General features: G+C 52.0%; 5 protein-coding genes across 5 annotated transcripts; 2 read left to right on the top strand and 3 right to left on the bottom strand.

Annotated features, from left to right (window-relative positions):
• Positions 1-2,287: 2,287 nt before the first annotated feature.
• On the bottom strand, positions 2,288-2,575 carry QC764_203930 (uncharacterized protein; the record flags this gene model as incomplete). The annotated part of the gene is made up of 1 exon (XM_062944093.1): positions 2,288-2,575. One exon carries the CDS (start codon positions 2,573-2,575, stop codon positions 2,288-2,290), a length of 288 nt encoding a protein of 95 aa, XP_062802883.1.
• A 5,044-nt stretch (positions 2,576-7,619) lies between these two features.
• On the bottom strand, positions 7,620-11,174 carry QC764_203950 (uncharacterized protein). Its single transcript, XM_062944094.1, has 2 exons — positions 10,118-11,174; positions 7,620-9,994 (listed from the first exon to the last, which is right to left on the bottom strand). The coding sequence occupies exons 1-2, from the start codon at positions 10,211-10,213 to the stop codon at positions 8,447-8,449; spliced, it is 1,644 nt and encodes a 547-aa protein (XP_062802884.1). The 5' UTR covers positions 10,214-11,174; the 3' UTR covers positions 7,620-8,446.
• Positions 11,175-11,309: 135 nt separating this feature from the next.
• QC764_203960 (uncharacterized protein) lies at positions 11,310-17,729 on the top strand. The gene is made up of 5 exons (XM_062944095.1): positions 11,310-11,768; positions 11,838-11,898; positions 11,957-13,468; positions 13,522-17,524; positions 17,545-17,729. The coding sequence occupies exons 1-3, from the start codon at positions 11,622-11,624 to the stop codon at positions 12,943-12,945; spliced, it is 1,197 nt and encodes a 398-aa protein (XP_062802885.1). The 5' UTR covers positions 11,310-11,621; the 3' UTR covers positions 12,946-13,468; positions 13,522-17,524; positions 17,545-17,729.
• A 1,886-nt stretch (positions 17,730-19,615) lies between these two features.
• Positions 19,616-21,412, top strand: QC764_203970 (uncharacterized protein; the record flags this gene model as incomplete). Its single annotated transcript, XM_062944096.1, has 1 exon — positions 19,616-21,412. The coding sequence occupies one exon, from the start codon at positions 19,616-19,618 to the stop codon at positions 21,410-21,412; it is 1,797 nt and encodes a 598-aa protein (XP_062802886.1).
• Positions 21,413-22,839: 1,427 nt separating this feature from the next.
• Positions 22,840-26,532, bottom strand: ARE2_1 (Sterol O-acyltransferase 2 (Sterol-ester synthase 2)). The gene is made up of 3 exons (XM_062944097.1): positions 24,808-26,532; positions 23,212-24,736; positions 22,840-23,158 (listed from the first exon to the last, which is right to left on the bottom strand). Exons 1-3 carry the CDS (start codon positions 24,969-24,971, stop codon positions 23,132-23,134), a joined length of 1,716 nt encoding a protein of 571 aa, XP_062802887.1. The 5' UTR covers positions 24,972-26,532; the 3' UTR covers positions 22,840-23,131.
• Between the last annotated feature and the right edge of the window lie 542 nt (positions 26,533-27,074).

Genomic DNA, 27,074 nt, shown 5'->3' on the forward strand with positions numbered 1-27,074 from the left:
CGGATATACCATTTCGTCAATACTTGGGCACCGACAATTTTTGTGATGTGTTGCAGCAAACCCCGATATCAGCCTGACGCGTTGTGGTTCCTTGTCTCCGCAAAATCATGTCGAGAGCGGGGAGGTGGGCGGTTGTTCAATGTGATCTTCACAAGGAATCGCAGGCGCGAGTCACCTTATTGTTCTCGGAGAGCCTCCCGGAATCCTGCGCCTATTGGAGGTGCTGGTTGTGTGTCGTACATCTATCTACCTCACAGCAACGGCGATGCAGGTTGACAAGGTGCGTAAGGGCCGGAAAACGTAGCATGAGGTCATATGCAGTGGGTGGGTCGGTCGGAGTCGGTGATATGTCATTATCGTTGTTGGGGAATAAGAGTTCCAGCAAGAGCAGGACCCTGTGTTGTTTCGGAGTGACGGGTATGTGCAGTGGGAGGGATAATAGCTCAACTGACGCAGGGTTGAGATAATCTCCGAAGGTGAGCAGAAGAAGACCCTTTTCTGTTGGCTCCTGTTGCCGGAGCTGGTCCCGCTTGTGTTGTTGGATGGGCTCTTCCGTGAATCCCGATGGACGTCATCGTCAACGAGTTATGGACCAAGCTGTCCCTGCCAAGCGAGCCGAGAATGTTGTCTCGCTCTTTTGCTGCAAATGTGGGTATCAAGTGCCGAAGATGTTTGTCTTTTAGCCATCTAAAGAGTCTTGACACTATCGAGGATTGTCTATCAGGCTTATGTCACTGTCAGTTAGTGGGTGATTTGGCACTGTTGATGATATGATTGTTGATCATCTCCTCTTCATAGCTTCAAGCGACATGCATTGTAACTCGTGTCTGCACCGCGGAGAATTTTTGTGGTTTCCAATGATAGAACTGGCTGTGTGCATACAGGAGGGGCTGGTTGAGCTGTTGAAAGCTGCAAGCTGCAACAGCTTCAAAAGCAGGGAAGTAAGCTCTTCCTGCAGCGGCTTATTCCACTGGATGAGACTTGGGGTCTTAAACATCTGCAAGTGTGTGTCCAATGAAGCCGTTACAACAGAACAACTGGCACAGCAACCTCTCTTCTCACTTGCTCGTCTCGGTAGCCCGCCCCGTGCTGCACTCGGTGTGGGACCTGCCCTGGTTTTCTGTGCTACTTTAGGCCGCGGGGGCTATCTCCATACCCGACCACACCACGCATTGTACAGCCAGAACCATGAACATTCACAGGAAGCAGCTCTCAGGAATAGCAGTGAGTTAAGTATCTTTGTTGTGTATATTCATGATCTCGATCTCGTAAAGAAACCCTGAATATTCTCTGTGGGTATCTCTTAAATCCTAGGATAATTATCCACCCATGCGTGTAACATTCCCTTCCCTTTTGATTAACCAATAACCCTCCCATGATGCCATGATTCCAGAATTCCCATATCCCGATTTCCCATCCGTTTCCACCCAAGAAGAAACCCAAACGCCGCGCTCGATGATGATGATGATGATAAGCTCGGTGAATAATCCAGAAAAAATGAAGTAGTATGAAAAAGGGTTAAAAGCCCTCAGTAGATTGCATGAAAGCGGGTGTCGGTTGCATCTGCCCCCTCCTGATGACGACTTCAGCCGGCGCGAAGGCTGGAGCACGTCTACGTCAGAGCTTCGCTTGGCGATAGACAGGGGTGCGTTTTGCAGCCTGATCATTGGTGGAAAAGCCGTTTTCTGAATGACACGCAAGCGACTGGCCAATCACGTCGTGACCTCCCGCCGCAGCTTGCTGCACAATGATGAACACCTTGCGACACAGCTGTCGCTTTGTGTTGATTTGGAGAATTGACAAGAGTTGCGCGCCCATGGGGCTGTCCTGAATCTGGCAGCAAAGGACGGGCTATGTCGATCGGGATCTCAGGGTCTTGCTGGTCAAGACCCTGAAAAACAAACATGGAAATGTGCGAGCAAGATCGATAATGTGCCGTGTAGCTGTTGGTTGGCGAATTATTAGACGAGCTCTTCGTGGCCTGCAACGAAGGGCATCGTTTTGGCCAGGACAGTCCGTATAAGGTGGTTTGTGCAGGCCATGATTGGTGAGAATTGGCGGCTGAGAGCAAGGCTGTCGCTTCGATATATGAGCGTTGCTGGTGTAAACCCGAGCCGAAGAGGAATCACCAGCCCGGCATTGCCGGTGCGCTGACAGAACTCTTGAGATGTGATCAAAAACTCTCACATCTCAGCTTCTGCCTGCGTCTGGTGGAAGATGTCGGCGTTGACGAGCAAAGCGAGTCCGTGAAGTTTTTTTTGGCATGTCGCTTCTAGAGGTTTGTAGTTCACGTGTAGCCAACCATCTTGGCGCATCTGTTGCAATAGTAGATGTTGGTACCGATTTGGACCATTCCAGAGCTGTTGGGGTCGTCGGTGCTGGTCAACTCTTCGGCACGCGCACATCGCAAGCAGCGGATGACGGAGACCTGTACGGGGCGCTGTGTGGAATCCATGCTGTGTCGTACTGAGGATCGTGAGCTGGAGCTGGAGAGGTCTGAATCCGAAGCGGAGTAAGATGATGAAGAGGAGCCGGAGAGGGAGCTGTATGGTGCCTTTGGACGGTAAGACGACATAGTGTCTGAGTCGTTCGTAATAGCGGCGATTAAATGGCTGTTGTTTGTCGAGACCAGAGAGGAGCTCGACCATCGGATAAGAAACTGACTTGGGTTGAGGCCAGCGTTGAATGTTTATTTTTGGTATCCTTGGGGTGAGGAGGAGAGTTGGTGAGGGGAGTGTGTGTGCCTTTATGATGTTGGAGAGTGAGAGCGAGATGTGGGTAAAAGGGATGGACTGGGCCAGACCAAGACTTTATTCGTCTGGCTGGGTCCAACCAACAGGAGCCTGGACTTGGGGTGTGGGAGAAAAGCTCAAGCTTGCCAGGGACGGGAGCAGGGGGAGGGGGTGTGCGTTTCTGGTTACGCTACAACGACACCGGGTAGCCCGCTGTAAGTCACACAGAGCGCCCTGCTCTTGGCTCTTGGCTTAAACTTACGCCCCGTTACATGAATGGTTTCTTGATCAGCGGGGTTGTCCTACCTAAAAGTCCTACTTTCGTGGACACACGTATGACCCATATGCTGCAGCAGACAAACAAACTGTGAATCAATGGCCCGAGGCTGAAGCTGGGCATGCTCAAGTTTCGTCCGTCCGTCTCTTATCTCGGTGCAAGCAGCGGCGCCGTTTGAAGGTTTGACGGACTGCATCAACCAAACGTTATGGAAGTGTTGCTGCTGGAGTCCTTATTTCCGCTCGCCACAAAGAGCCATCCGCAGGTGTCAGAGCAGGATGTCCGGTGTTGTCCAGACGAAGGATTGCGTGCTCTGCTCTGGTCTGGACTCGGGTTCGTGCATATTACCTACCAATCCAGACCACGATCTCTCTTTCAAAGCCCGATCGCACTGCCCAGACACGCGGCTTGCCCTTGAACGCAACGGCAGGATCCACGCTGGAAGGTCGCCTGCCACTGGCAGCGCAGTGTTAGAAAAACAACCTCTCACGTGCTGTGCCTGAGGTCGCTCCGGTTACCTAATCCCCAGCAGCCAAGTGGAAAATTACCAAATTCACGACACATTGTGAGGGTTGGGGCTGTTGAAATCTCTGTGCCAAGAGAAAATCCAGTTAAAAGAATGAAGCTTCATGCGTGGTGCGGCCCCTCACCCGGTGTTCGGCTCTGCTTAGAACAATGGCGAACCTCCGAAAACATTCCACCCTCTTTTTCTCGGCCAGGTTGATGCCGACTTGTCCGAGGTCGCCGTTTGTACTGTGTATTGTACCGTCAATTAAACATCAGGAACCTGAAACATTCACCATTTACTCTTATCTCCACTCATCTCCAGCTCTCACGGACGTCTTTGATACTGCTCCCGTCGTCCTGTTGGCAGAAAAGCTCCTGACCACTGATGGTGGCCATTCGCAGCAACACACGCAAGCAGTATCTGCTACACCTAATACATCGGAATGAGAATGCATCTGTGGATGACTCCCTTCCTCAAACAACAGTTCAAACAGAGGCAATTTAGGACCCCGATACAAGAAAGCATTGTCTCTTCACAAATGTTTGTGCGTTTTCTGCCACCAAAAAGGCTTGCGTCTTGAGCGGGGTCGCTGCCCCTGACCAACCTTAATCCCCGCCAGATGCGGACCGTTTCAAGATTCAGACCCACTCAAAAGAAGCTGGTTGGGCTGAAAGCCAGCTTGCCCACCACGAATTCGCAAATTCAAGGCAGAGCATCATTATTACAGCATTTCCACGATTTCCCTATCGACTTCTTTGGAAATGCCATATTTCGCCGATGCCTGCTCACTCGCAGCTCTTGTTTTGGCTACACAATTTGCCCTTGAAACTGCTCCATCATAATCGGGCTCAACCCCTCCAGCTCGCGGTCAATTCCCGCCCTGTTTCTGCCCTGTTACGGTATCCTTACGGGCCCGCCCTTTCAGGTTGTCAACGTTCTGGAATCCTGCGGCCCTTCCATCTGGCGGAGACTGAGAGCTTGGGTTGTGCGTTCGAGACCGATCGATCTATCCAAAACAGAATCACGCACACAGTCACACAAACTTCCCTTCTCACTCTCCTGATTCTCGAATCCACCCGAGTTTTCTCCAACTGTGAACTAACACCCTACTTCAGCTTGGCAGGGCCCTACTGGGTAGGCTTGCGACGTTGGAGGGCGTGAAGGCAGGCTGACACCCTGCCCACAAATTAATCGACACAGTAAAAGTGAGTTAACATATATTATTTTATAGGCCATACTTCAAAAAGCAAATTAATGGGTCTTCCAAACATCTTTAAAGGCCTATTAACTATCTTTAAAAGTGTAATGACCATCTTTCAAGGCATAATTTATGATATGATATGGGAGCCTACTTGTGTGTGTCAACTATTAGGTGGTGATGGTGACTCTGATAATGCCCCAAGATAAGATGGGGAGCGGGGTATCAGGAAGGTAGCCTCCGCAACCATGCAAGCCATCAATGTGATCGCTTTTGTCCAATGCCCATACTTCACCATCAAATGCCATGCCCGATGGCTGACCATGGCCTCCGATCGCCCCTCCTCGCCGTGGTGACATGCTCGGCTGATATAGCTTGCAGGTGTGGCGCGTGTTTGGTGTCCATCAATCAATCAATCAGGGGCGAGGACCTCGCCGTGCTGGCGTGCCATCGAGATCGATAACAGGAGAGATCTCGATGAGGAGGATCTCCAAGACTGCTTACCTACATAAATAACAAAAAGCTTAAAACACCGTCCGTCCGCTGCATCTCGATGCCTTTGCCCCTCTCTGACTTTTGGCTTTCCACCGGGCTGGCTGATCCGACCCAGTGCTTCTCGACACTCGACACACACACCAATGTCTGCTGCTCTGCCTGCCACCACAGTATCCATACCACCCCAACTGGCAGCCAACATCGAATCATGGGGTGTGACGCACGCGCGGTTTGTATCTGATGGAGTGTCTACCTACATAAAACCCATCCACGGCCATCGAGGAATGAACCGACATCGAACTTTCAAACTATATCTCGTAACCAATCCCAACAAAATCTGGTTCTACCTGCCGTCTTAAATTTACAGACATGGTCGATGACCGACCCGATATCGATCCGACCAGGCGTACAACAAATCTTATGGTTCCTCTCGCCACCTGCAAAACGTGTCAATCTCCCGGCTCACTTATATTTACAACAGGCAAAGATCTTCAAGTTCTCCCAACACTCGCATCGTAGAATCTCCCCCTGATCTGAACTATCCTTGTAAGCACAAGTGGGCGTGGCATTAGCGACCAACCGACCGGCCACAAGCCATCTCCCAGTCGGTAGATTAGATCACCGAGTATTTGGTAAGAAGACCTCTCGCTCTTGCGCCATCAGACAAAGACAAAAGGCTCTTTTTTAGTTTCGCCGGCAGAGAGAATTAGTAAAGTTTCTTACCAATCCAAGTTGAAGCAGCAACGGGACGGGTTTAAACAAACTCGGCCTATAACCGGTTCTTTTTGCAATGCGCACGGAGTTCCATGTACGTAAGAATGTGGAGAGGGGCGTTTAAAGCAACTGAAACTTGAAGACACCACTCGACAAAGAACGGATGGTGCCAGAATGTCGGGTTCGGATTTTGGCTTTCAGAAAAGTTCTTCACCAAGTTGCCCGCGGACGGGAGTGTGTCTGATATGTCAACCGTTCCATTGGGACTTTTCAGGGCCGGGACTTGACAGGGACAACAACAGGGCGGGATGGATATCAGACGGAACTGATTAATGTTTCTTTGATTATGCGTGATGGGATAGGGTTTTTAGATCAAGCCACGGTTGCAAAGGTAACGTGCGACTGGATGCTTTCGGAAGAGAGGTGAGAGGTGGGATCTGGCCCGGGCTGTTGGGTCAGGAACGAAAGAGGGATGTGGATATCTGGAGAAGAAGAAAGGGTTTTTGCATCCTTGGGTCGAGAGGGACCTGAGGGTGATGATGGTCTGGAGGGAAGATGAACTGGTTCATTGTTCCACGTGGAGGAGTGATGGGCCCGAGTAGTCGGACCACTTTGTGGGTTGGGGGGTTGATCTAGATTCTAGAACCCATGTTGTCAGTAAAGAGCAGCGAGCTTGGGTAGACTGAACTCATATTGACTGGTAGACACATAGACTGGCTTAACTCCGTGCTCATCCACCGTTATCCCACGTGGAGGGAATGAAGCTTCGGATTCTTTGTACCCTTATGACCTCAACCAGCTCACCACCCCCCTAGTTACATATGGCTTGGCTAGAATAATCCAGAAACGTGGTCAGGACTTCAACTGGTAGCGTGTAGCTCTCGTAAGCTTCGCCTCGTCAATGGCATCCCACATGGAGGGAGTGAAAGGCATAGATCTAACATTTGATATAGTAATATCTGGTCCACCTATTCACCGTTTTTAGTCAGAGTCTGCTTGGCACAACCCCCAAGACTTCACCAACTGCTACACAAGTAGTCAGTAGATATATGTGGAATTGTAGATTGTTCCACGTGGAAAAGATAAATCCCACACATCACCTCATGAGCTGTCATAACGAGCTTGGCTAATCTACTGACTCATAAACTACTAACACACCAGTAAGCAACAGCTGGGTCTGGGGCTCTTTACGACATTGTTCCAAGCCTTCAAGTGAATGCCTCAACACCAGGGCTGAAGCTCGCGCCCTTCTCGGTGACGAGACAAGCCCGGAAAACCCGAATAGCACGTAACAAGGGATCCTGGGTATCGCAGTTGCCAAGCCTGCCTTGTGTTGTGACTGCTTAGTAAAACTTCTTTGGAAAAGGAGTAGGTGAGAGAGTACGACCCTCACTTGGGTCTTCTAAGCTTCAAGTGTGATGATATGGCGCGTTGTAAACGTAGAAAAAAGGTTGTGCCACTGGTGAATCTTCCCTGCTCATTGATCATTGCAGTCACGATGGATCGAAGTCTGAAGACGACGCGCAGTAGAACGCGTGCTGTCTTTGTCACAGCAGCTTCTTTGCCTGATCATCATGAATTCACTTGAATACTGAGAGGAAAGCTCCAGGCCTTTGGTCTTTAAACAAGGAAACACCAATAAGTCGCGGTGTGATTTACGTTGACATTTTCACAAGTAGAAAGGCATCAACAGATTTAGAGTTGGAGCGTGAATTATTGGTTCCCTTCCCTATTTATTCCTGATTAAAAAGTGTTTCTATGATTTTGAGAGCGAGAGAGAGTGAGAGAGCAAGCAGCCGGCACCTGGCCACGGCATTGTGTCTGTGTCAGAGACTGTGTGTTAGAGAGATATCTTGTGAGCAGAAATCCGTTTGACCCGAGAAGAAAACTTGATCTCCTCCTTTCTCTTGAGCTTGATTCTTTTCATGTTATTAATTCCTACTCCCCTAGCAACCAGGTTTTCTCTCAAAATATTTGAAACAAAAACATGGCCATGAGAGAGAAAAGAGCAACGAAGAAAGAACCAATAGTCAGAGTGTGTGTAGTATCTCTGCAAAGACAGTATTTCCTCCCCCCACCCCCTTCCCTGCCTTCCCCACAACATTTCGCCTTGTGTGTGATAATAAAAAAGAGATTCGGTCGGATGATTGTGAGTATGCGAGAGTTGTCTGCGTGTGTGTGGCGGTGCTTCGTTGTCGATGTGTGTGCGAAAAATGAAGAGCTGTGAAAGACAAAAGAAAACAGACGAGAGAGGCCAACAACAACAAAAAATAATAACAAGCAGCGGTGAACGGTAACACCTGATAGATAAATACAACTGCTGAATGCGCCTGAAGCAAAACAAAAATCGTCTCGTCATTAGTCGGCCCTGGCTTCTCGCGGAACAAGTGTGTCGAATAGAGGATGGTGATAATGCCTGATGGTGGTGGGAGGGACTGGAAGAAGTGATACTAAAAGGTGCAGCCACAGAGACGGTCTGTAGAGTGAGCCATATGGTGGATTGTTTAAGACTGCCATGACTGCTACATGACAATGCAACAGCCGCAACCACCCTTCTTTGGTGCTGGATCCTCCTCAGGGGGTTCTGGTACCTTGACTGTCGACAACGGCTGAGGCTGGGTCTGTGGTTGTGGTCCTGGCGTCCGTGGGCTTGGTAGAGGACTCATGGTTGGTTTGTCTGAGATCTTGGGCATTGTTGAATATGAGCTCGCTCTTCCTCCAAGCGTAGGGCTCCTCACTTCTGGCCTTAACGGCCAGTCACCCTGCTCCTCATCCTGCGCTTCTTTTTCAGGATCCCTCTCCTCTTGTCCCGCGATGTTCTCTGGAGGTTTCAAGAACCCTTCGTCGGTGAGTGGCCTAAACTCTCTGTCGTAGACATTTCCAAACTTGCCCTCTCGTTCCATCCTCTCTTGAGCTAGCCGCTTGGCTACGGTTGGCAAGAGTTGTTGGTCCGGAGGCAAGCGAGGATCAGGCCGGTACGCAGAGATCATCCAGGGTGGTTCTCCTTCCATCGGCTTGCTACTGCTGGAAAACTCCCTCTCAGCAGACCTCGTGGATGGCCGTGTCCCGCTACTAGTCGAGTCCTTACTAGGCCCACCTCTTGTCTTGGGACGTCCGGCAGCCCCATTCGCAGCCTTTGGTTTTCTAATCCCGGCAGGCTTCTTGGGAGATGGATCGGTTCTCTTGTTCGGCTGGCTAGTGGATTGAGCAGTCCCCTCGCTCGGTGTCGGTTTGCCAAGCGAGGTTGCGTTACTACCGCTTCTGCCTCGGTTTCTGGAGTAAGATATCGAGTCCTCGCCGGGACTACCGTCGCGTTTCCTGGCCAAGAGAGTGTCTCGTTCGATATGCTCGCTGGGAATGGGCACCGGGCTGACCTTTGCCACGGGGATTTTCGAAGTGTTTTTGCCGCTACCCGTCGACACCCAATATCCGTCACCCTCTTCCACAATTTCCTCTGGACGTCTAAGATCCCAACTAGGAATCGCGTTGAGATCTGGAGTCTTGGGTTCTGTCGTTGTTGCCCCCGAGTTTTTCCTAGATCTCGAGGCATTATCCGTACCACCAATCGACCTCCCCGAACCGTTCAGCTTGTCCTGACTCTGATCCCTCCGTGTCCTGTTTTGACTCTTTGACCTTGCCCTGTCCCTTTGGCGTGGCAAAAAGATACCAGCAGCTTGCAACTCTTCACTTTCAATCCGAGCCAACTTGTCCCGATGAATCCATTTCGAATTGTCCTCTTGTCCTATCGGCGGCGTGCTGTCCCTCGGCCCCGTTCTCTGCAAACCATCGGATCCATTCCCTCTCGTGTCGCTATCAAATGCTTCCGTGCTCTCCAGAGAGCTGGGGTGGTCCTGAATACTCCGGGGTTTCGATTGCTTGTGGTGGTTTTGGGTGGCATAAGCAGTCATATCGGAACCAGCGTCTCCGTTGGCGTACTTTCGCGAAATCGAGTCTAGGCCCGTGGCGGTAGAGTGCAGAGTAGAATTACCATTCTGAGGGGCCAGTGGCTGTCGGTGGGATGAGTAGGCGTTTTCGTTATGTACAAGCCGCTTGCCGTCGTGAAGGTCGTTCTGTAGTGGGACGCGAGTGTTAGAAAAGAGCGCTTTCCCTCAAGGTAAGGGAGGCAGGGGACAGGGAAGTTGGGAGGAAGGCACGTCTCCGCTTGAAAATGCTGTCGATGGTTTTGTTCTTACCTCTGCTTCGTCCGGCACAGCAAGGTCCCACGGATAGCCAGTGTCATGGGCAGCAGTAGGTGAGAATGCCGTCGTCGTCTGCGACACTGCCGCCATATTTGTCACCGACAAAGACAACTCAACCGACGGTTGGCGACGGCGACAAACCAGTCGTCGACTGTTCGGCAGGAAATTACGGGGCAGGTGCGGCAGCGAACCCCAACCACCGGGCCAAAAATTGGGCCTATCTTTTTTTGATCCGGAAACAGAAAGAAAAGTGTAGATTGTGTAGGCCGTTGAAGAGAGCACTTGACAGCTGCCGGCGCGGGTGTAATGGGCGCCGAGTGTATCACCGCGCCACCCAGCCTCTCCAACTTGGCCAACAGCGTTAAGTGCAGCGCAGATCGGAACTCCTCATGCGGCTGTTTCCGATGTTCTAGATGCTGTCGTGGCGGATCGGGTTGATCGATTCAATCGGCGCGGTCGGCGGTAATGTTCGCGCGTGATGGTCGTGACAAAGGAAAAGGGTGGAAGCGCAGGCAGACGATGCGGAGGTCGTGTGGTTGCTTGGAAGATGGTCTTGGTGTTGTGTGATTTGTCGTGGGTGTCCTGGGCTGCCTTTCACGGAGCACCACTCACTTCAACCTTTGACGAAACGAGCTACCGGGACCTAAACTTTTTTGAGGAGCCTGGCGTCTGCGGGTCTCGGAATTTGGATTCTCCCCCCCTTGGCCCTGTTCCTATTCAACGTCGGCGTGGCTACCTTCGACAGATCAACGGGGTCAGTGTTCGATAGTTGTCGTCGTCTGATTAAAGCAGCGGAGCGAGCAATGTGCCCGAGTGGAAACAAGAGAATGGACGGATGCGATGCGCTCCAAAGACAAAAAAAGAGGGGCATGGAACCAATCCACGAGCAGTCTTGGGTCCAGCGGCATCAACAAACTGACGGGTTGACGTTGACGTGAACTGTCAAACGAACATCAACAACATGGACCGTCCGTCGCGTGGTGCAAGTATCAATTGACAATTTCCTCTAGGCACTGCCATTCCCTTGGGCCATCCAGGGGTAAACTCGTCCCAAGGTCGCATTTGCTGGAGAAGGGTCCCAAGCGAAAAGGAGTCTCATTAATCTTCTTTCGTGATGCCATTGGTCAATTCCACCCATGGTCCGTGCCGATTGCCTCATTCACTCATTCATTTCTCGTCTTGCGGCTCGACTTGGACGGTAATGTCCGCCAAGTCAAGCATCGCCGTTCCTTTTTGCCTTGTTCTCGACAGCTTCAACATCATGTGATTGATTGTCTTTCATGCCATTTTCAGAATCATCGAATTTGCCATTCTTGCTGGTTAAACGGTACATGGGAGCGTTGAAAAGCTCTTGCCTTGCCTATCAATCCAAACTTTATTCGCAAGCGAGATTCAACTTCATTGATTGCTCTCTCTTTCTGTCACTTGACCCCGGCTTCCAGGTTCATACAAGCAGCCTCGCCCTGCTTGGCCACATCCGCACAGAGCAAACAATATCATGGCATCGTCTCAGTCTTTACCAAGCCAAACTAGGCGTACTCGAATTGTTTGTATCAGCGATACTCATAATTCAACTGTCAAGCTACCGAAAGGTGACGTGCTGATTCATGCTGGCGACTTGACGAACCAGGGTAGCTATTCAGAGGTAGCAAGACCGTTCCTTTTGTTGAATCTTCAAGGGCACCATTTATGGTTTGCTAACGGTGCCTTCTAGCTTTCCAAAACAGTGCAGTGGTTAGAAAAGGTCGACTTTGAAGTCAAGATTGTGATTGCCGGTGAGAATTGACAGCCACGACGATTGCATTTCTCTTGCATCAAGGCTGATTCTGCCAGGAAACCATGATATAACACTGGATCAAGGCTTCTATCAAGATCATGGGCAAAGCTTCCACAACAAGAAACCCCAGAACACGGCTGAGTGTCTCAAGCTTCTGACATCGAGCCCTACCATCACATACCTGTGTCATAGCTCCACGAGAATCCGGCTTACCAACCCCAAAGGACCAAGAACCGAATTCAATGTCTTTGGCTCTCCCTACAGTCCCAAGAACGGTCTGTGGGCATTCGGATACGATGGCAACGGCGTGGAGCTAGATCCTTCGGGAACGCAAACATCTACAGACCTCGTCTCCCAAGAAGCAGTAAACCTTTGGTCAGAGATCCCACTTGATACCGATATCCTGGTCACACATACACCACCACGAGGCAACTGCGATGCCACGCTTGGATGTCAATTTTTGAAGAAACGACTCTCGACAGTCCGCCCAAGACTTCATGTTTGTGGCCATATCCATCCGGGAAGGGGTGCTCAGCGAGTGCGATGGGAGCTGGAAAGGGATGAATTTGCCAACGAGCAATATCATGAAGCCGGCGTGGAATACTGGGATGACCCCCACCCAGATATTCAATCAGCCAAGCTCAGTCTGGTTGATTTGACCCCTCGTGGAGGCAACCGCGCCCTTGCCTTTGGCAACTCGGCCGAAACTACCACGAATGTATCAGGAGGCAGCCCACGTGATGGTCTGCTCCGAGCACCGTCTGTCTCATGCACCCTATCATCCCGACAGGATCCCGAGTGTCGGGTCTCGGATGGTCAGCCCCGTGGCCTTGGTCCTGGACCTGGACTGGGCCCCGGGCTCCCCACCTTGGATGACGTCCAGCCTCTAACGTCCAAAAGCCGAGAGTTGAACTCCAGTCGCACGGGTCGACGCGAGACTTGCGTAGTCAACTGTGCTATCGTGGCAACGAACTGGCCTCACACGGGTGGCAGGAGATACAACAAGCCAATTGTCGTTGATGCGGATCTGCCTGTATGGACGTAGTTCCAGGACTCGGCATACTGCCAGCCTACGGCGAATAGAGCGGATTCCATTCCTTGAGAGATCCCTCTCCGTGACTATTTGGGTAGCTACGTGTGGTCTCATCGACAGACAGCTGGCTTGGGACCCGTTGAAACGCCGACTACGGCCACCATGATGGAGCATCACTGAAGATCAATACAGACTCGATCCGACAGTTGTTGCTCCACCCAACAAGCTGCTCGGCCCGCTCTATGAACCAACAACCGCATGGTTATGAATCCGATACGCTACCGTCTTGCCCGTCCAGGATCCTGCCGTTGCTCCCCACAGAACCAAGTGTGCTTAACGTGGCATGCTTGGGACAACATCTCCATAGTCCAGCCCATATGTGGACTTTGGAAGCATGGAGGAAGATGTCAACCTCGACATCATGACGAAGCTACGATAATTGTCACTGAACGAGTGGGACACATTCACAGCTGAAACCACGTCGACGAGCGTACGTGCATATATCCAAATAGGCAACGTCCCATGTGACGTTTTGGTATGTTTTTTATCAACTGTGATGTTTTGCAAGCTGTTGACCGAGCGAGGCAGGGCTCGGTCAGACTCATCTCCTTCTACTCCGTACAAGGAATGAATGGAGTAGTTCTCAAGTGGAGCCTTGTTCGTTGCTCTTCGACCCGGCTATGTTCCGATATCTGAGAGGCCAGACATAGGCAAGCCTCAGCAGGCGAACTGGCTTGCTAAGATCAACGTCTCCTTGAGCGTGGCACATGCCTTGAACCCGGGGATCCGCAGCCTGACCCCAGAATTCACAAGCGGGCTGAACATCAGACATCTCCGTCAGCAACGGCCCGCATAGCGTTTCCGCTTTTACCCCAGCTTGCAGCCGTCACTGCCTCGTGAGATCCAGGCTTGAGGTTGTCGGCAGGTCACGAGCTCAGAGGCTCACGAGTGCAGGTACAAGAGCCAATAAGCGCTGGCCAAGGCAAGCTGCGGTCTCGGCTGCGTGCTCTCTCTTCTTTGCCAATTGCGGAGAAACATACTGCAGAGGGAGAAGCAACGGCAGTGCTAATCGGAAAGAAAGCGAGAGCCGCAGGAGTCTAGAGGGGCACAAGACCGCGAGCTGTCCCATGTGGCACCTAGACGAGCGCTTCTGCATCTTTTTGGGACCAGTCATCCAGTGCTCGCCATGGCAACAGTGGTCAGATGGTGGGGATGAGGCCGCGGAGAGCATTAACGTCTGAAGCTCTAGCTCCTGCACGATAGTTGCGTTATTTGTCGTGGGGGACCATTACAGTCCAATGGGGCTTTCCAAGAACGCTATGCTGCACATGTGCCTCGAGAACCAGACCAAGACGCATTGTGCACGAGGATACCAGAAATGCTGAGCTGGGAGGCTGCTGACAGATGTGCAGTGCACAGCCTGCCCATCAACATCACAATTGGCAGCAAATATCGAACTCATGGTTGGTTCTCACCGCCATGAGGTCAACGGACGCACGGCATATCGACGCTCCATTAGCAGTCAGCCTGACCGCCCAAAAACGTTCCGTGCTTCCCGTACCGGACTATACTCTCACCATTGGGGTGACACAAAGTCTTTCGGTAAAGGATCTCACCCGCGTCGAGGTTTATTCGGTGTCAGCTCCCTGAAGTTAAGGTCCTTACCTAACAAGGGTGTTTTGCTTGGTCAAAAGAGCGGGCATGGGCATGGGGAGGAGGGAGGGGTAAAGTCGCGCGGGCTTGGCGGGGTAAGTTCACACTTCCCCATGCTGACTCGTCACAGGAGCTGTCGGTCTCCTGAGCGCTGCAGAAGCTCCAACAGGTCTCAAAAGCGACCACCGGAAGAGACAGTTTCTCTCTTTGGGGAACCAGATCTACCTCGTATGTACCTCTCCGGGACACTGGGCAGGCCGAAACACAGCAGATGACATTCTTGGGAGGGATATCAGTGCTTAGAGTGTTACACCTATGACCGCATTGCTGTGTAAAAAACAAGCAGGATCTGGGCGAATCTTGATATGTTCATCCACACATGACAGCTCAGGACGGAATCCTGTCAAGCCTCATAGCTCAGGCACCAAAACCTCTCTCCAAGCCGCAGTGTCCGATCGACTGGCGCTCCCCCCGCGACCACCGAAACGGCCCACTTGGAATGCCGCTGCCATCTGCAGATTCCGGATTTTCAGGGGTCATGATTGGTAGCCAAGGCGCCTCCCACTGGGGTCTCGTTGTGTTTTGATAGCACACCACACACATCTCGATTGGCCGAAGCGTGGGTAGGTGTCAGTTTGGCGACAACCATCCAGTGAGGGGCACTGGCTCTGGATCGGATGGTCAGAAGCGGCCCTCCAATTCGCGTCATCAGCATCTGCTTGGCCCTTTCCTTGGCCGGCCTGCCCCGAGTGGTGTCTTCGACTGCGAACTCCCGACGGCGAGAGGGTGGGTGGTGTGGGTGAGGTCCAAGTCGTGAGTGGTATGGAGGTGAGCAGAACCTCGCGGTGTGAGGGAGGCACGAGAGGGAGTTATGTATGCACACACTCACCGCCTATCGGGTCCTTTGAGGCCAGCGCCCCGTACCTGCTTTCATGATGGCCTCTTTGGAAGACCGGCCATGGTTGGCTGTCAACAACAGGAGGTACGGATGTACATCGGTACACTACAGATTCAACCCCCCGCGCCCAGCAAGAAACGAGCACGAGATGAGCGGAGAATGGTTGATGAAGCGTCTCAGCAGACTTGACCACTAACGTCGATTTTTGCTTGATAAAACCGCAGCGATCACACGTACCGGCGGGACCTTGCCTTTGCGCGGCAGGTTTGCTGTCCAATCCTAACAAGGCACATCTAACAGCACGGCTAATAGATACGGGTTTGCGCGACTGGCGCCGAATTCCCCAAGTCCTTTTTGACCTCCTCTCTGGCTGTAACGAGGGACAAAAAATTTTTGACCGGAACCAATTGGCTGAAGACCTGCTTAGTAGCACCGCTTAGCTTCTGGTTCGTCAATCCAAGCAACACGAAAGGAGGGGAGGGGGTTCCCTATCACTGCTTCATGCCGGTTGTCTTGCCTCACACACGGTGGGGGGGACGCCTGCTGAGTGGGTGGTAACGGGCTGGGAACCGGCAGGTTCGGGCATTCAGTTTTTGTGACGGCTCGTCTTTTTGCATTTTCACTGCAGGGCATTCTCCATGGAAGAGGAGCAATTGGTTGGTGAGAGAGGAGCCCACAGACCTGCAGCCAAGTTGCCTCGCATCCAGTCAAGCCAAGAAGGCACGATGCGCTGGCGCACTAGGTACTTACTTACTCACTACCACTGACTGGCCTAACCTTGATGGCTTCTCCGAAGCACACAAGATGCAGTTTTTTTCTGATATCGATGGGTTCTTTTGGGGACTTTTCTGCTTTCTGAGAACAGGGGAAAGAAAGATGTGACAAGTCAACCGACAGCCCCGTTTCGTGTCGACGAGGAAGGTTGATAGCGACAGTTGAAAGTTATGGGAGAGTGGGAGATCACCTATCAAGAACACCGCGATACCTGGGTTTTAGACCCAAAGTTGAAGTCAGGCTCTTACGGGGCTCTTTTAGACAACAAAGGACATGCCATAGGATAAGGCGGCGGGGTGGGCTTGGTTTTGGTTTCAATGAAGCTATGGATGCGCCATACAGCTACCATGTCATTTGCCCCGCAGACGTGGAGTTTTGAACTGTAAGCCAACAAGAAACCACACGCTGGCTGCTGAAGAATAATTTTTCTTCTGGCTAGCTCTGCTCGTGATCACTGGGTTGGGTGTTGTTCAATGGGCATCTGATTTTAGGAGAATGCGATCTAGCTTTGGATTCTTCTGTATGCGTCACTGGACAGACAGGAAAAGGAGGTGGATATGTGTTGGCATGGCTGGTGATGGTGGTGCTGGCAGGTTAGCGAACCCAAACCCCCCAAGACCAAGCAGCTCAGCCCAGCCCAGCCCAGCCCACAGGGACAGGACAAGATATCAAATATTGCTTGCGTAGTTGCTTGCTCTGCTGCTTTGCTTGCTTGCTTATGTATCTGTTATGTTATGCGGTCGAGGCTGATTCGTCGTTTGCTTTTCTGCTGTCGTTCATCGCCTCGCTTTTTACTTGGTTGGGGCGCATTGGATGAGAGAAACTGAGGGCTAAGGACCGGGTACATTTCTTGGGATTTGAAGGGAAGGGAGAGATGAGTCTTGTGCAAACCAAGAGAAGGAAAAGAACAAATTTTTTTTTTTTGGAAAGGACTGTTGCATTGAGTTTTATTGAGGGAATAAAAAGATAAAACAGACCTGGTGGTTGCCGGGGAGGATGCCGACTGAGGAGACTCACCGCTAGAACTACTGTTGTGTGGGATATGCTTGGGAGTTGTATGCAAGATGCAAGAGGGCTGCATAAAAGTTGAAACGAGCACGCTGCCGACCGCTGGTTTGGCGATGTTGCTTTGGGGGAAAATCTCCTCTGACAAAGACTTAAACGGAGATTTTGATGGGTTGAAATGCATCACTTGGTGGAAGAGTTGATCTGGAATAGCTCCATAAGAGGCGACGATAAACGGGATGAACATCATGACAAAGTGTCTTGAGCGTGCTGTACCATGAGTTGGGAAGGCATCGGTGTTAAGGTTGTCGCCTCCAACGTGGAAATCCCGTCTGTCATCTGAAAATCTTTGTCATTTGCTCAGGCACTCAGGCACACACACGGGAATCTTTCAAGCACCGGGTCTGGGTCTGGTCTGGTCGGGCCTCGGAGTTTGCCACTTTTCAGGAGAAATATAACTTCTCGGCCACTTGTTGAGAAGAGGCTTGGGCTTCGAGGGAAATGGGATTCAATGTGTCATTTGGATCCCAAACAGTATGATTCATTCATAGGAATTTGCAAAGAGGCAAAGAAGTTCCCATAGTGTAGTGAAAGGGGGCAAAAATTCTGGAAGTGTTGGACAAAAATGCGTATGCCTTTGCCTCAGTGCCTCAGCGGTGATAGGGAAAGGGAAGTTGAGGAGGCCGCTCCGGGCGGTTGTTAGTAGCCCGTTTTCCGGCAGACCCGTTGCCCGTTCGTGCCCGTTGGTTGGGCTGGTTTGGTGGTGGCGGAGAGGCTGGATTGTTGTTCGAGGGTTGGGCGATAGGTAACTGGATAGGGATTCCTCCGAGGAACTTCTTGAGCGCCTTCGGAGAGACCTAGATGAGGTCAAGTGTTCGTTGCCTCGCGTTCTCGGTGCTGTGCTGCTTAGTCTTACACGAAAGGAGCTGAGGATTGTGCTGATCTGAGGAGGCTTGGACCTTGGGCTTGGGGGAATATTATGTATGACAGTTCCAGAGTGAGGCCGTGGTGAACGCTGTGTTGTCTTTGAAAGAGGGCCGAGTCCCAACTGAGACAGGTGCATTCGTTAGCGGCGAGTGAAAAGATGGGGAGGTGACAGAAGCCGACAGAAGGAAAGGGACGTCCGGTGAGCTGCGGATGAGTTCAAAGCAGTTTAAAGAGACGGGTGTTGTCAGCGGGCGCTAGCTGAAAGAGGAAAGATTGTGCCTGTCAAACCAATAGCCTTCCATCCCCACAGTATCCACAACCTCCCGCATCGTCCACGCCCCCCCGCCCTCTCAGACCGACTGAGGAATCCACAGCGGGGGAACAAGAGAGAGGAAGAGGGCGAGTGAGGGCAGCCGGCTGCGAGAACTCTTTACACATCTCCATCTTGCCCACCCCATCCTCCCACTTGATTCATCTTTGCTTGCCAGTTCAGTAGCATTGGTGCAGTGCAGTTGAACCTGGGAAGAAACAGAAGCAGAAGCAGGACAACGCGTGAAGCAGGAAGCCAGCAGGAAGCAGGAAGCGAGAGCAGGCCCCCCGCTGGCCACATCCCACTGGAGAGAACGGCTTGCAGGTGACTTCATCGCCTGTCCTTCTTCGCTCCCATCACCTCATACCACATACCACGCACCACCTCACAACAACAAGCAACCCGAGCCCAGAACCAGGTCGGCACTTGGGCTGGCCCTGATAATCACGACCTTGTTCTCTGCACCGTTTTCCACTGTTTTTGCCATCGACACCTCCCCACGCATACCGAGGAACTTGGGACAACAAATCCACTTCCAGTCCATTTCACCCCACGACAGAGCAGCAACGGTTGCTTGGTGCTGGGTAGTTCAGGTGCTCCACCAGCCAAAGCACTCGTCCCATATACAGCAACCCCCGTCCCAACACCGCTTCCTCTCTCCCCTCCCCGCTCGCTGCTACACCTCTACACCTCCTCCTCACACACAACCACCACCTCAACCTCACAACCCCCCTCCAAAAAAACACCGCATTGTCTCCTTTTTTCCCTTGGTTTTGTTTTTGCCTGGTTGAGCCGCTGGCCGACCTGCCTTACCTCGCCCTACCCATCAATCAATCCGCCTCGGAAGCGTGATTCCATTCCTCGTCGCCGCATTCGCCTCCCTGCATAACTCACCACCCACGCTCCTTCGACCCGGAGCCGAGTCCTGACGCCTCCGATGCAATAGCCGCCCCGTGTCGACCAGCCGACTGCTGCCTCTGCACCGCGCTCCTTTCGTCGACCCCCATCGTCATCATCCGAACACTCACCCATCTCACCAAAGTGAAGCTCCCCAGCAGCTGCTTCTCCTTGACGGAAACAAGCGGCTCTCTCAACCATACCCGTCGCAGTTCATCATGAGCACCCTCCCCGCGGATCCATGGAAGACTCTCGGTGTCGAGAAGACTGCAGACAAGTCTGAGATTCGATCTGCTTACAAGAAGCTTGTGCTCAAGTGCCACCCTGACAAGGTCCAAGACCCCGAGCTTAAGGCTCTGAAGCAGGAGGAATTCACAAAAGTACAACAAGCCTGGGAGCTGCTCAGCAATGATGTCGAGCTTGCCAAGTATGAGGAGCAGCTCAAGCTCGCTGAGCTCAAGGCAAAGGCCCAGGCCGCCATGAAGAACGCTGCGAATACGTCTGTTCCCCGCACAACATCCACCAGGTACTACGACATTCGCACTGCCGAACCACCATCAAAGTATAAGAGCCACAGTACTTCGTCTCCCTCGACCGGGAAGGTGTACACCCATTATGCGTCACCCCACACCCGGTCGCACGAGGAGGTTCCTGCATCTCGTACCTACGCCATCTATGAGGACGGCGAGAAGACTGCCCGTCGCACTGCCAGCTATGAGAAGCCATCAAAGCGTGATGACGAGAAGCTGGAAGACATCAAGAGGAGAGAGAAGGAAGAGCTCCGTCGATTCAAGGAGAAGGAGGAGGAGAGGAAAAAGGAGAGGTTGATCGCCAAGGAACGTGAGAAGGAGCTGGAGCGTCAGGAAAAGGAAAGAGAAAGGGAGCGTGAGAAGGAGAGGGAGGCCCGTAGGGCTGAGAAGAAGAGAATTGAGCGTCTTGAGAAGGAGCGGGAGAAGGAGCGTCGCCGTGATGCCGAGGAGAAGACTCGCCGACACAAGCCTTACGTAGAAACGTACCCCGAGTTTGCCGAGCAACCTTGGGCGGAAGACGAGATCTACATGACGTCTCGGTCGGATAAGAAGAAGTCTTCATCGAGCAGCAAGAAGTACGATGACCCGATTCTTCGCGAGCGGGAACGGGAGAGGGAACGTGAGCGTGATCGTGAGCGCGAACGTGAGCGGGACAAGTCAAGCTCACGCCGGGCCAAGTCTCCTCATGCTGCGGCGATGGAGGTCCCCGAGAGGAAACACATCGACCACTTTGCAGAGGCTGCCAGCTACATTGCCCGTGCCGGTGGTTCTGCTCCCAAGGAGACCGCTTTCTGGAAGTCGCAAACGCCTCCTGATCATATTCTCGAGATTCCTGTCGCGCCCACACCACCTCCCGCAGACCCAGAAGATGAGTCGATCATGCGGGCCGCCAGGCGTGCAGCTCGCCGTCCCTCACATGAGGCTTCCAAATCCAAGGAGAAGCTGAAGTACGATCTTGATGCTTCTCCTGCCAAGTCTCGTCCGATTCCTAATCTTACCAAATCGTACACCACTCCTCCTGTTTCCGCCGAGTCCCCTCCTCGCGTCAGCCGGACCAACACGACGCCACATGATTACGAGCGCAGCGCAGCACGCGGAGAGCGGATTGTTCCTATTCCTTCTCTTATGCGCAGCACGACTTGGGCTCCTGGTGCTGCTGCTGGCCGATCAGACCCGTATGACGATTATTACGAATCAGACGAAGATCGAGAGCGCAGACATCGCCGCCGCCGTAACAGATCTCCCGAAGCCATCCACTACAAGGTTGAGGGCGGCAAGACCTCGAAGATGAGTTACGGGTACGGCGAGTCTCCCACCTCTCGGAGGTACGCAGACGATGGATGGAGTCCTCATTCTCCTTCGGCCGCGTATGCCCAGACGGCTTTCAAGGTCAAAGAGGGCAAGTCGTATGGCTTGAATGACATCAAGTACGCGGAATACACCTACACACAAGCTGACCCGTACGGTCCTGCTGTGGCATCATGAAAGTAATGCCGCGGACCGGTCGTCGCTTTGTTGCCATCGCCGTGCAGGGAGTCGAGCTGGCACCAAATGCCACCATCGAACCATTCGACAGCTGGCTGAGACTGCCTCGACTACCTCTCTGCGCCTCTCCCTGATGTACTCTCGGCAAACCATTTCTAATTCTTAATGAGCGACGGGACCTAACATTTTTGCTCTTATGCGAGCATTGAGCATTTGCAATGGTAGTTTTTTTTTTTTTTTTCCTTTTTGGGGCAGGAGTTTTGGGCATAGGATTTCAACTTGGGCTATGAATGTGGACTCGGATCTATTTTCCTCTGATGGTTTTCATATCTACTCTTTTTGGATATCTTTTGACATGGACGAAATATTTCATGAAGGAAAAGAAAAAGAAGCAGTAACGAAGCCAGCTCATGTGTTTTTCTCTATTTCTTTCACATTTTTCCTCTATTTCATCAAGTTATGAATAGATTGGTTATGGGATGATGAGGAAATGGAATTCATGCGAGGAGAGAGAATGATGCAGACCACCACTGGGAGGAATGGGAAGGGAATTTTGGATATGGCATTGCATGAGGCGAAAGGGTCAGTCAATCAGTCAAGTTGAAGTCTGGGGTCACGTCAACAACTCGCGTCGCTAGGGTCTTGAAAACAGGCTCTAGCTGACACTGATGAACCGCCGCATGACTTACTGGCTGGGCTGGCTGCCTACCCACCGAGGCATGAATGGAGTTGGGATATGATGACGAGACGAAGCATTGACGAGCGAGCAAAGCGGTTGGGTGTGGGTTGGGCTTTTTTTTTTCTTTTTCCTTTTTTTTGATGACATTTTTTTTTCTTCATCATCATGTATCTATGACATACCAAACGCTGCGAGCCTTTTTGTTTCTGACAACAAAAACGCAACGCAAACACGCACGCACACACACACACAAACAAATCAACAACAGGCGCTGTCACGCATCATCATCAAATTCGCATTCGCAGTTACCGTCAATTCTGGGCAACGTTTTACGAATCTACAAGAACGGTATGTGTGTGAATTGGTTGGATGATGGGATGGGGGCTGAGTCGGGAGTAGGGGAGCATGGGGGGTGGCTGAGGTATTTGGGGGAAAAGCTTGGGTTGGATTAGGTTGATGGGGTTAAAGGTGTCGGTGGTAGTGAGATCTTTGCTGGCTGGGCGAGTGTGGCTATGGCAGGTGGGTTGGTGGTGGTGACACGCAACCTCTTCTTTTGGAGGAGAGGGTTTTTATATGGTATTTGGTCAACTACCAAGACTTGCACTTGGAAATTGACCATGTCTCGTTGAGGAAACGGGATGCTGGGAGGAAAGAATCTTTTTGGGACCTTTTTTTCTTCTTCTTTTTCATTTTATTCATGACTCTTATGACAATTTGCAAGCAGCAAGCTAGTTTGATGAAATAACAAGAACGAACCTGAGACTTTTTATGACTGAATAATATCCGATGGCCGCTCGCAAAAAAAAAACAGATGGGTATTGTTATTGTGTAGTGTAGTAATGTACATGTAACTGACAGTAGATGCCAGGTAGGATGATTGTTATTATCTTCAAGGTGGGCAGGTGAGCAAACACTTTCCCTCCTCTCTATGTTTGTATGCCCCCTGTTCTCCTACTCTCTTATCGCTACAAACGCCCTATCCAAGGCCCGTCTTGGTTTCTTCGCTTTCGTCGGTCCAAACGGTTATAAGTGTTTCGGTATCATACCAGCACATAGAGCGAGCAAATCTACCACCCATATTAGCGCCGCCCTCTCTCCTCTTTCTCAGAATAGGACTTACCAGACTCAACCCCAAAATCATGCTACACCAAAAACAAACATTATTAAACGTCTCCCTCCCCCTCACCCACCTCGTCCTCTGCAGCACCACAAGCGGCAACTGCATCATCTGACACACAAACCCATACCCCCTCAGCTTCTTGGTGATACACCCCATCACAATCTCGTGGCCCACCGCGCTGATCAAGAACGTAATCACCGTCGCGTTCCCCTTGCCAATATACGGCCTGCTCGCGCTGTAGACGTGTCTCCTGAGGAACGAATAAACAGGCACGTTCCACTCCCTCGAGAACTCCATCCAGTCCGTGCTATTCCACCAGTCACTATAAAAATGCCTGTCCGCAAAATGCGTAATTTCCGCAAACGCCCCAAGGACATACTCGAAAATGACCAGAAACACGAGTAAAAAGGTGAGCATGAAGGGAAAAAGTAGCCAGGAGATGGTCTCGGACAGGATGAGGAGGATTTCGCTTGGCGAAGGGGGGGCAACAGTGTCGTTAAGCCGTAAAGAGGCGTCCGTCAAGGCGGGGAGGATGAACTCCTCTGAAATGATTGTCAGTAAGAAGATACACCCAAACGTGGCAGCGATTTTGCTGAGGAGGTTCTGCCAGTCGATCTTCTCCGTGCGGGGGTATTCGATCTCGTAGCAGAGGGTTGGGCAGCACAAGAAGTCGAGGTAGTTCCACCAGGTGAGGTTGGATGGGTAGGTGATGTTGCCTATCGGGCTGGTGAGCTCCCTGGCCAAGACTTCGCGAAGCTGGGCTAGCTCGTCGGATTCCTCGCTGGATTCGTGGTGGTGGTCTTTTTCGAGGAGTTGGTGCTGTTGGGCGCTGCCGTTTGCGCTTCGCGGGCTGGTGGCAACGGTGCCCATGGGGTTTTCGGGGGTTGGGTAGAGGTAGGCTGGGGCGCGGGAGGCGGTGGATGGGTCGTCGAGGTCGCGGAGACGTTTTTCGGCTTCGGAGAGATGGCCGTTGTAGAAGGCGTAGGAGTGCATCTTCATGAGCATGACCATGGTGTGGAGGATCAGGAAGACTTGGGCTGTCCAGGTCCAACCGAACAGAAAGGGCACGGCGATCCAGAGCGCCAGCCACAGGACTTGATATATGCTCATGATGGCTGTTCCGCCTTTGGCCCAGGTCAGGGAGCTGCCGGCGGGCGCATCGCGGAAGAGCTTTTGTAAGGGGAGGGCGACGGCTGTGCTGGCGACCATGAGAAAATCAGCGATGGCGAGATGCCAGAGCTTGACAGTAAAAAGGCTCCATATTTGAACGCGCATTGGGTATCCGGTGTCCTTTACATTGCGCAACATGGTGGTGACGGCCATGATGGCCAGGCCGATCCAGAAGAGGTTGAAGAAGCCATGGAAGTCGCGGTAGTCGCTGTTGGGATCGAAGTGGGAAACTCGACTGGCGAACTCGATGGTGGGGAAGAGACGTCGGCGTTGCTCTGCGCGAACCTGCTTACGGGCGGAAGAGAGCGCCTTGACGGACTGAGGAGCATCTGGGGGTACTGGTGTTGATCGGCCGCTATAGGAGAGACGCTGTGGTTAGCCAGTTGCCACACAGCTATCGCAGCTCTGGCATTCGAATTGACTCACCTAGTGGTAGCCGTGGCGTGACCATTGGTATTTGGATCAAGGGCGCCGTTTGGCTCGGAAAGGTTACTGATGTGGGAGAGCTGGGTATGGACTGGTTTCCTAGGGCGCGGGCGCAAGATGCGATCGGGACCTTCCGAGACATCGGCCGACGTGGTGGACGACATTGCTAGATACGAACCGTAAGTAGCACGACACGAGCGAAAACTAGGACGGCACGTGTAGATCCAAAGGTTCGAGTGCGGTTCGGGTCCTCAAATTAAAGTTTCCACAAAAGCTTCAGGGGAACGCGCTTGTGGTGACGGTATCAAAAGAACAGGGAACAATAGGCATTCGATGCTTGTCACCCTGACCCTACCAACGGAGGAAAACAAGAAATGAAGGTATCATGAGCCATGTCCAACTCGCAAACTCCGTTTTAGCAACCGGTGATACGCGTACAATTGGCCTCGAGAATAATTAGAGTGACCTTCCACTTTGCGACCAACAGTCTCGGATTGCTCGGCTGGCGTCAGCTTCAAGAACACTACGTCACTGACACGTGACTAGCAGGGGTCCAAGACATTCCAAGACATCCGTGAGAGTCTTTGATTCTCTCTTTCCGGTACACTTCGAATCGCCGCCTCGCAAAGTCCCAAAATCCCAAATGCGGTGCTGCTTCGGAAGACGTGGGTCAGATCTGAGCCACGGCGTTGACGCGCCGCAATATATGTTTCCTCGAGTTGCCTTGAGAGGCTGACGCTGATCGGGCGTTATGGCGCTTTATCATGGGCCCTGGGCTGCGCGGGACGAGCCGCTTCTCTCGATTATTACAGACAAGTACGGACCAGATGGATAGAAAAAAAAATATACGGGCGACAGAGGCTTTCTGCCTAGTCGAACACCAGAAAAGCCACAAAGCAATTGGGTTTGCCTATTCTGTGCTATCCAAGACAAAAACGTCAACGGACACCCGGCTCGCCCGGATCTACGGCACCACCATGAGGCCCCAGTTACGTCAAACAAGCAGAAGCAGCTCCCGATGGCAGGTTCAAATAAAGAAAAGCCGGCAATCATGGAATGTTGAACCGAGTTACACCATTTTGGGGAAAGCCTTATGCGTGAGATGTTGCTTCGGAACTCAAAACACAGGGCACTGAGGCTGTGTCCTTGTGGGCGACACTCCCCATTGCACCGGAATTTCTCGCCGGCATCATATGTGCCGCAGAAAGTGAGTGGATGGGCTCACAGGTTGGGCTATGATACCGAGCGACTTTCATGGAGATCCTTTCTGTTCGTCCGACTCTGTGTGAGACTGGGGGACCAATAAATATCCAGAATTGGCCATCGTGGTGTTGCGGGGCAAAGTCAGACGAGGGGTTGGGCTCTTGGTCATCCCTCCCCCACCATCTCCCCTCTATCTTTTTTCGATACACCACGGCCAATTTTCAGATCGATATCTCGTGTGGCGGTTGTCTGAACACAACTGGCTTTTTGTTGCTTGTTATCTTTGCACCATAGCAGAGATAGGCTGCTTACACTGCAGTCAACATCTGGTAAGGAAAAGGACAGGGTATCAGCCGAAGACAGAGCTGGTATCTCGGGAGTCAGAGATAAGATGAAAGCCTCATCAGGGAAGCGATGCAACGAGAAAGATATTTTTGTCAGCCGCCTTCTAAGAACATTCCTAATTACAGCACCATGACGGCAGGTTTCTTTCTTGCGTCAAGTGTCTCGGCGATATCTTTGATCAAGATGGAAGAGTGGCCTTGAAGGGTATCAACGGGACTTCTGTTCTTTGTCTCATCCGGCTTGTCAGGGTCCCATGATGTTGACCGCCCACATGGCCGCGGTCCACTGATGAACTGCACTTGGTGAGACGGTTCGATCTCCTTCCTGTCTTGAGACGGTCACACAAGATAGAATCCCCCAAAGCGTTTTAGGCGATTTGCTGAGTGGCGGGCCCATTCATCGCCAAATGGACCTCGCCTCCGACCCGTGCCCCTGATTGTGAGTGTCATGGGTTCAAATAACTAGCACTATCATAAAGGCGCTGGATTTCTTCCGAAATTCAACGTTACCTCGAGAGTCCCGACCCCGATCCCCGTCAACCTCACCTTCAACCTAACCCTCAAAAAAACAAAAAACGAAATTGACAACCGGGACCAGCTGCCTGGCCAGGCAAGGTCGCAGCCCGCATCGTCACCAACCAAGGTACTAAAGATTACAAGTGGAGTTTGAGATCACGACCAGACTTTCTCTCCACGCCAGACGGGCATACAAACAGGTCA

This window comes from Podospora pseudoanserina, chromosome 2, assembly GCF_035222485.1.
Source record: "Podospora pseudoanserina strain CBS 124.78 chromosome 2, whole genome shotgun sequence".
NCBI lineage: Eukaryota > Fungi > Ascomycota > Sordariomycetes > Sordariales > Podosporaceae > Podospora > Podospora pseudoanserina.

What these genes read in the sequence shown, in the direction of transcription:
- QC764_203950 (XM_062944094.1), bottom strand. Translation starts at nt 10,213, where the DNA reads ATGGCGGCAGTGTCGCAGACGACGACGGCATTCTCACCTACTGCTGCC. An exon ending in CTGTGCCGGACGAAGCAGAG is followed by an intron (nt 9,995 to 10,117) that starts GTAAGAACAAAA and finishes GTCCCACTACAG; the next exon opens with AACGACCTTCACGACGGCAA.
- ARE2_1 (XM_062944097.1), bottom strand. Translation starts at nt 24,971, where the DNA reads ATGTCGTCCACCACGTCGGCCGATGTCTCGGAAGGTCCCGATCGCATC. An exon ending in CACGCCACGGCTACCACTAG is followed by an intron (nt 24,737 to 24,807) that starts GTGAGTCAATTC and finishes TCTCTCCTATAG; the next exon opens with CGGCCGATCAACACCAGTAC. An exon ending in TGATTTTGGGGTTGAGTCTG is followed by an intron (nt 23,159 to 23,211) that starts GTAAGTCCTATT and finishes TATGGGTGGTAG; the next exon opens with ATTTGCTCGCTCTATGTGCT.
- QC764_203960 (XM_062944095.1), top strand. Translation starts at nt 11,622, where the DNA reads ATGGCATCGTCTCAGTCTTTACCAAGCCAAACTAGGCGTACTCGAATT. An exon ending in ACCAGGGTAGCTATTCAGAG is followed by an intron (nt 11,769 to 11,837) that starts GTAGCAAGACCG and finishes GGTGCCTTCTAG; the next exon opens with CTTTCCAAAACAGTGCAGTG. An exon ending in AGTCAAGATTGTGATTGCCG is followed by an intron (nt 11,899 to 11,956) that starts GTGAGAATTGAC and finishes TGATTCTGCCAG; the next exon opens with GAAACCATGATATAACACTG.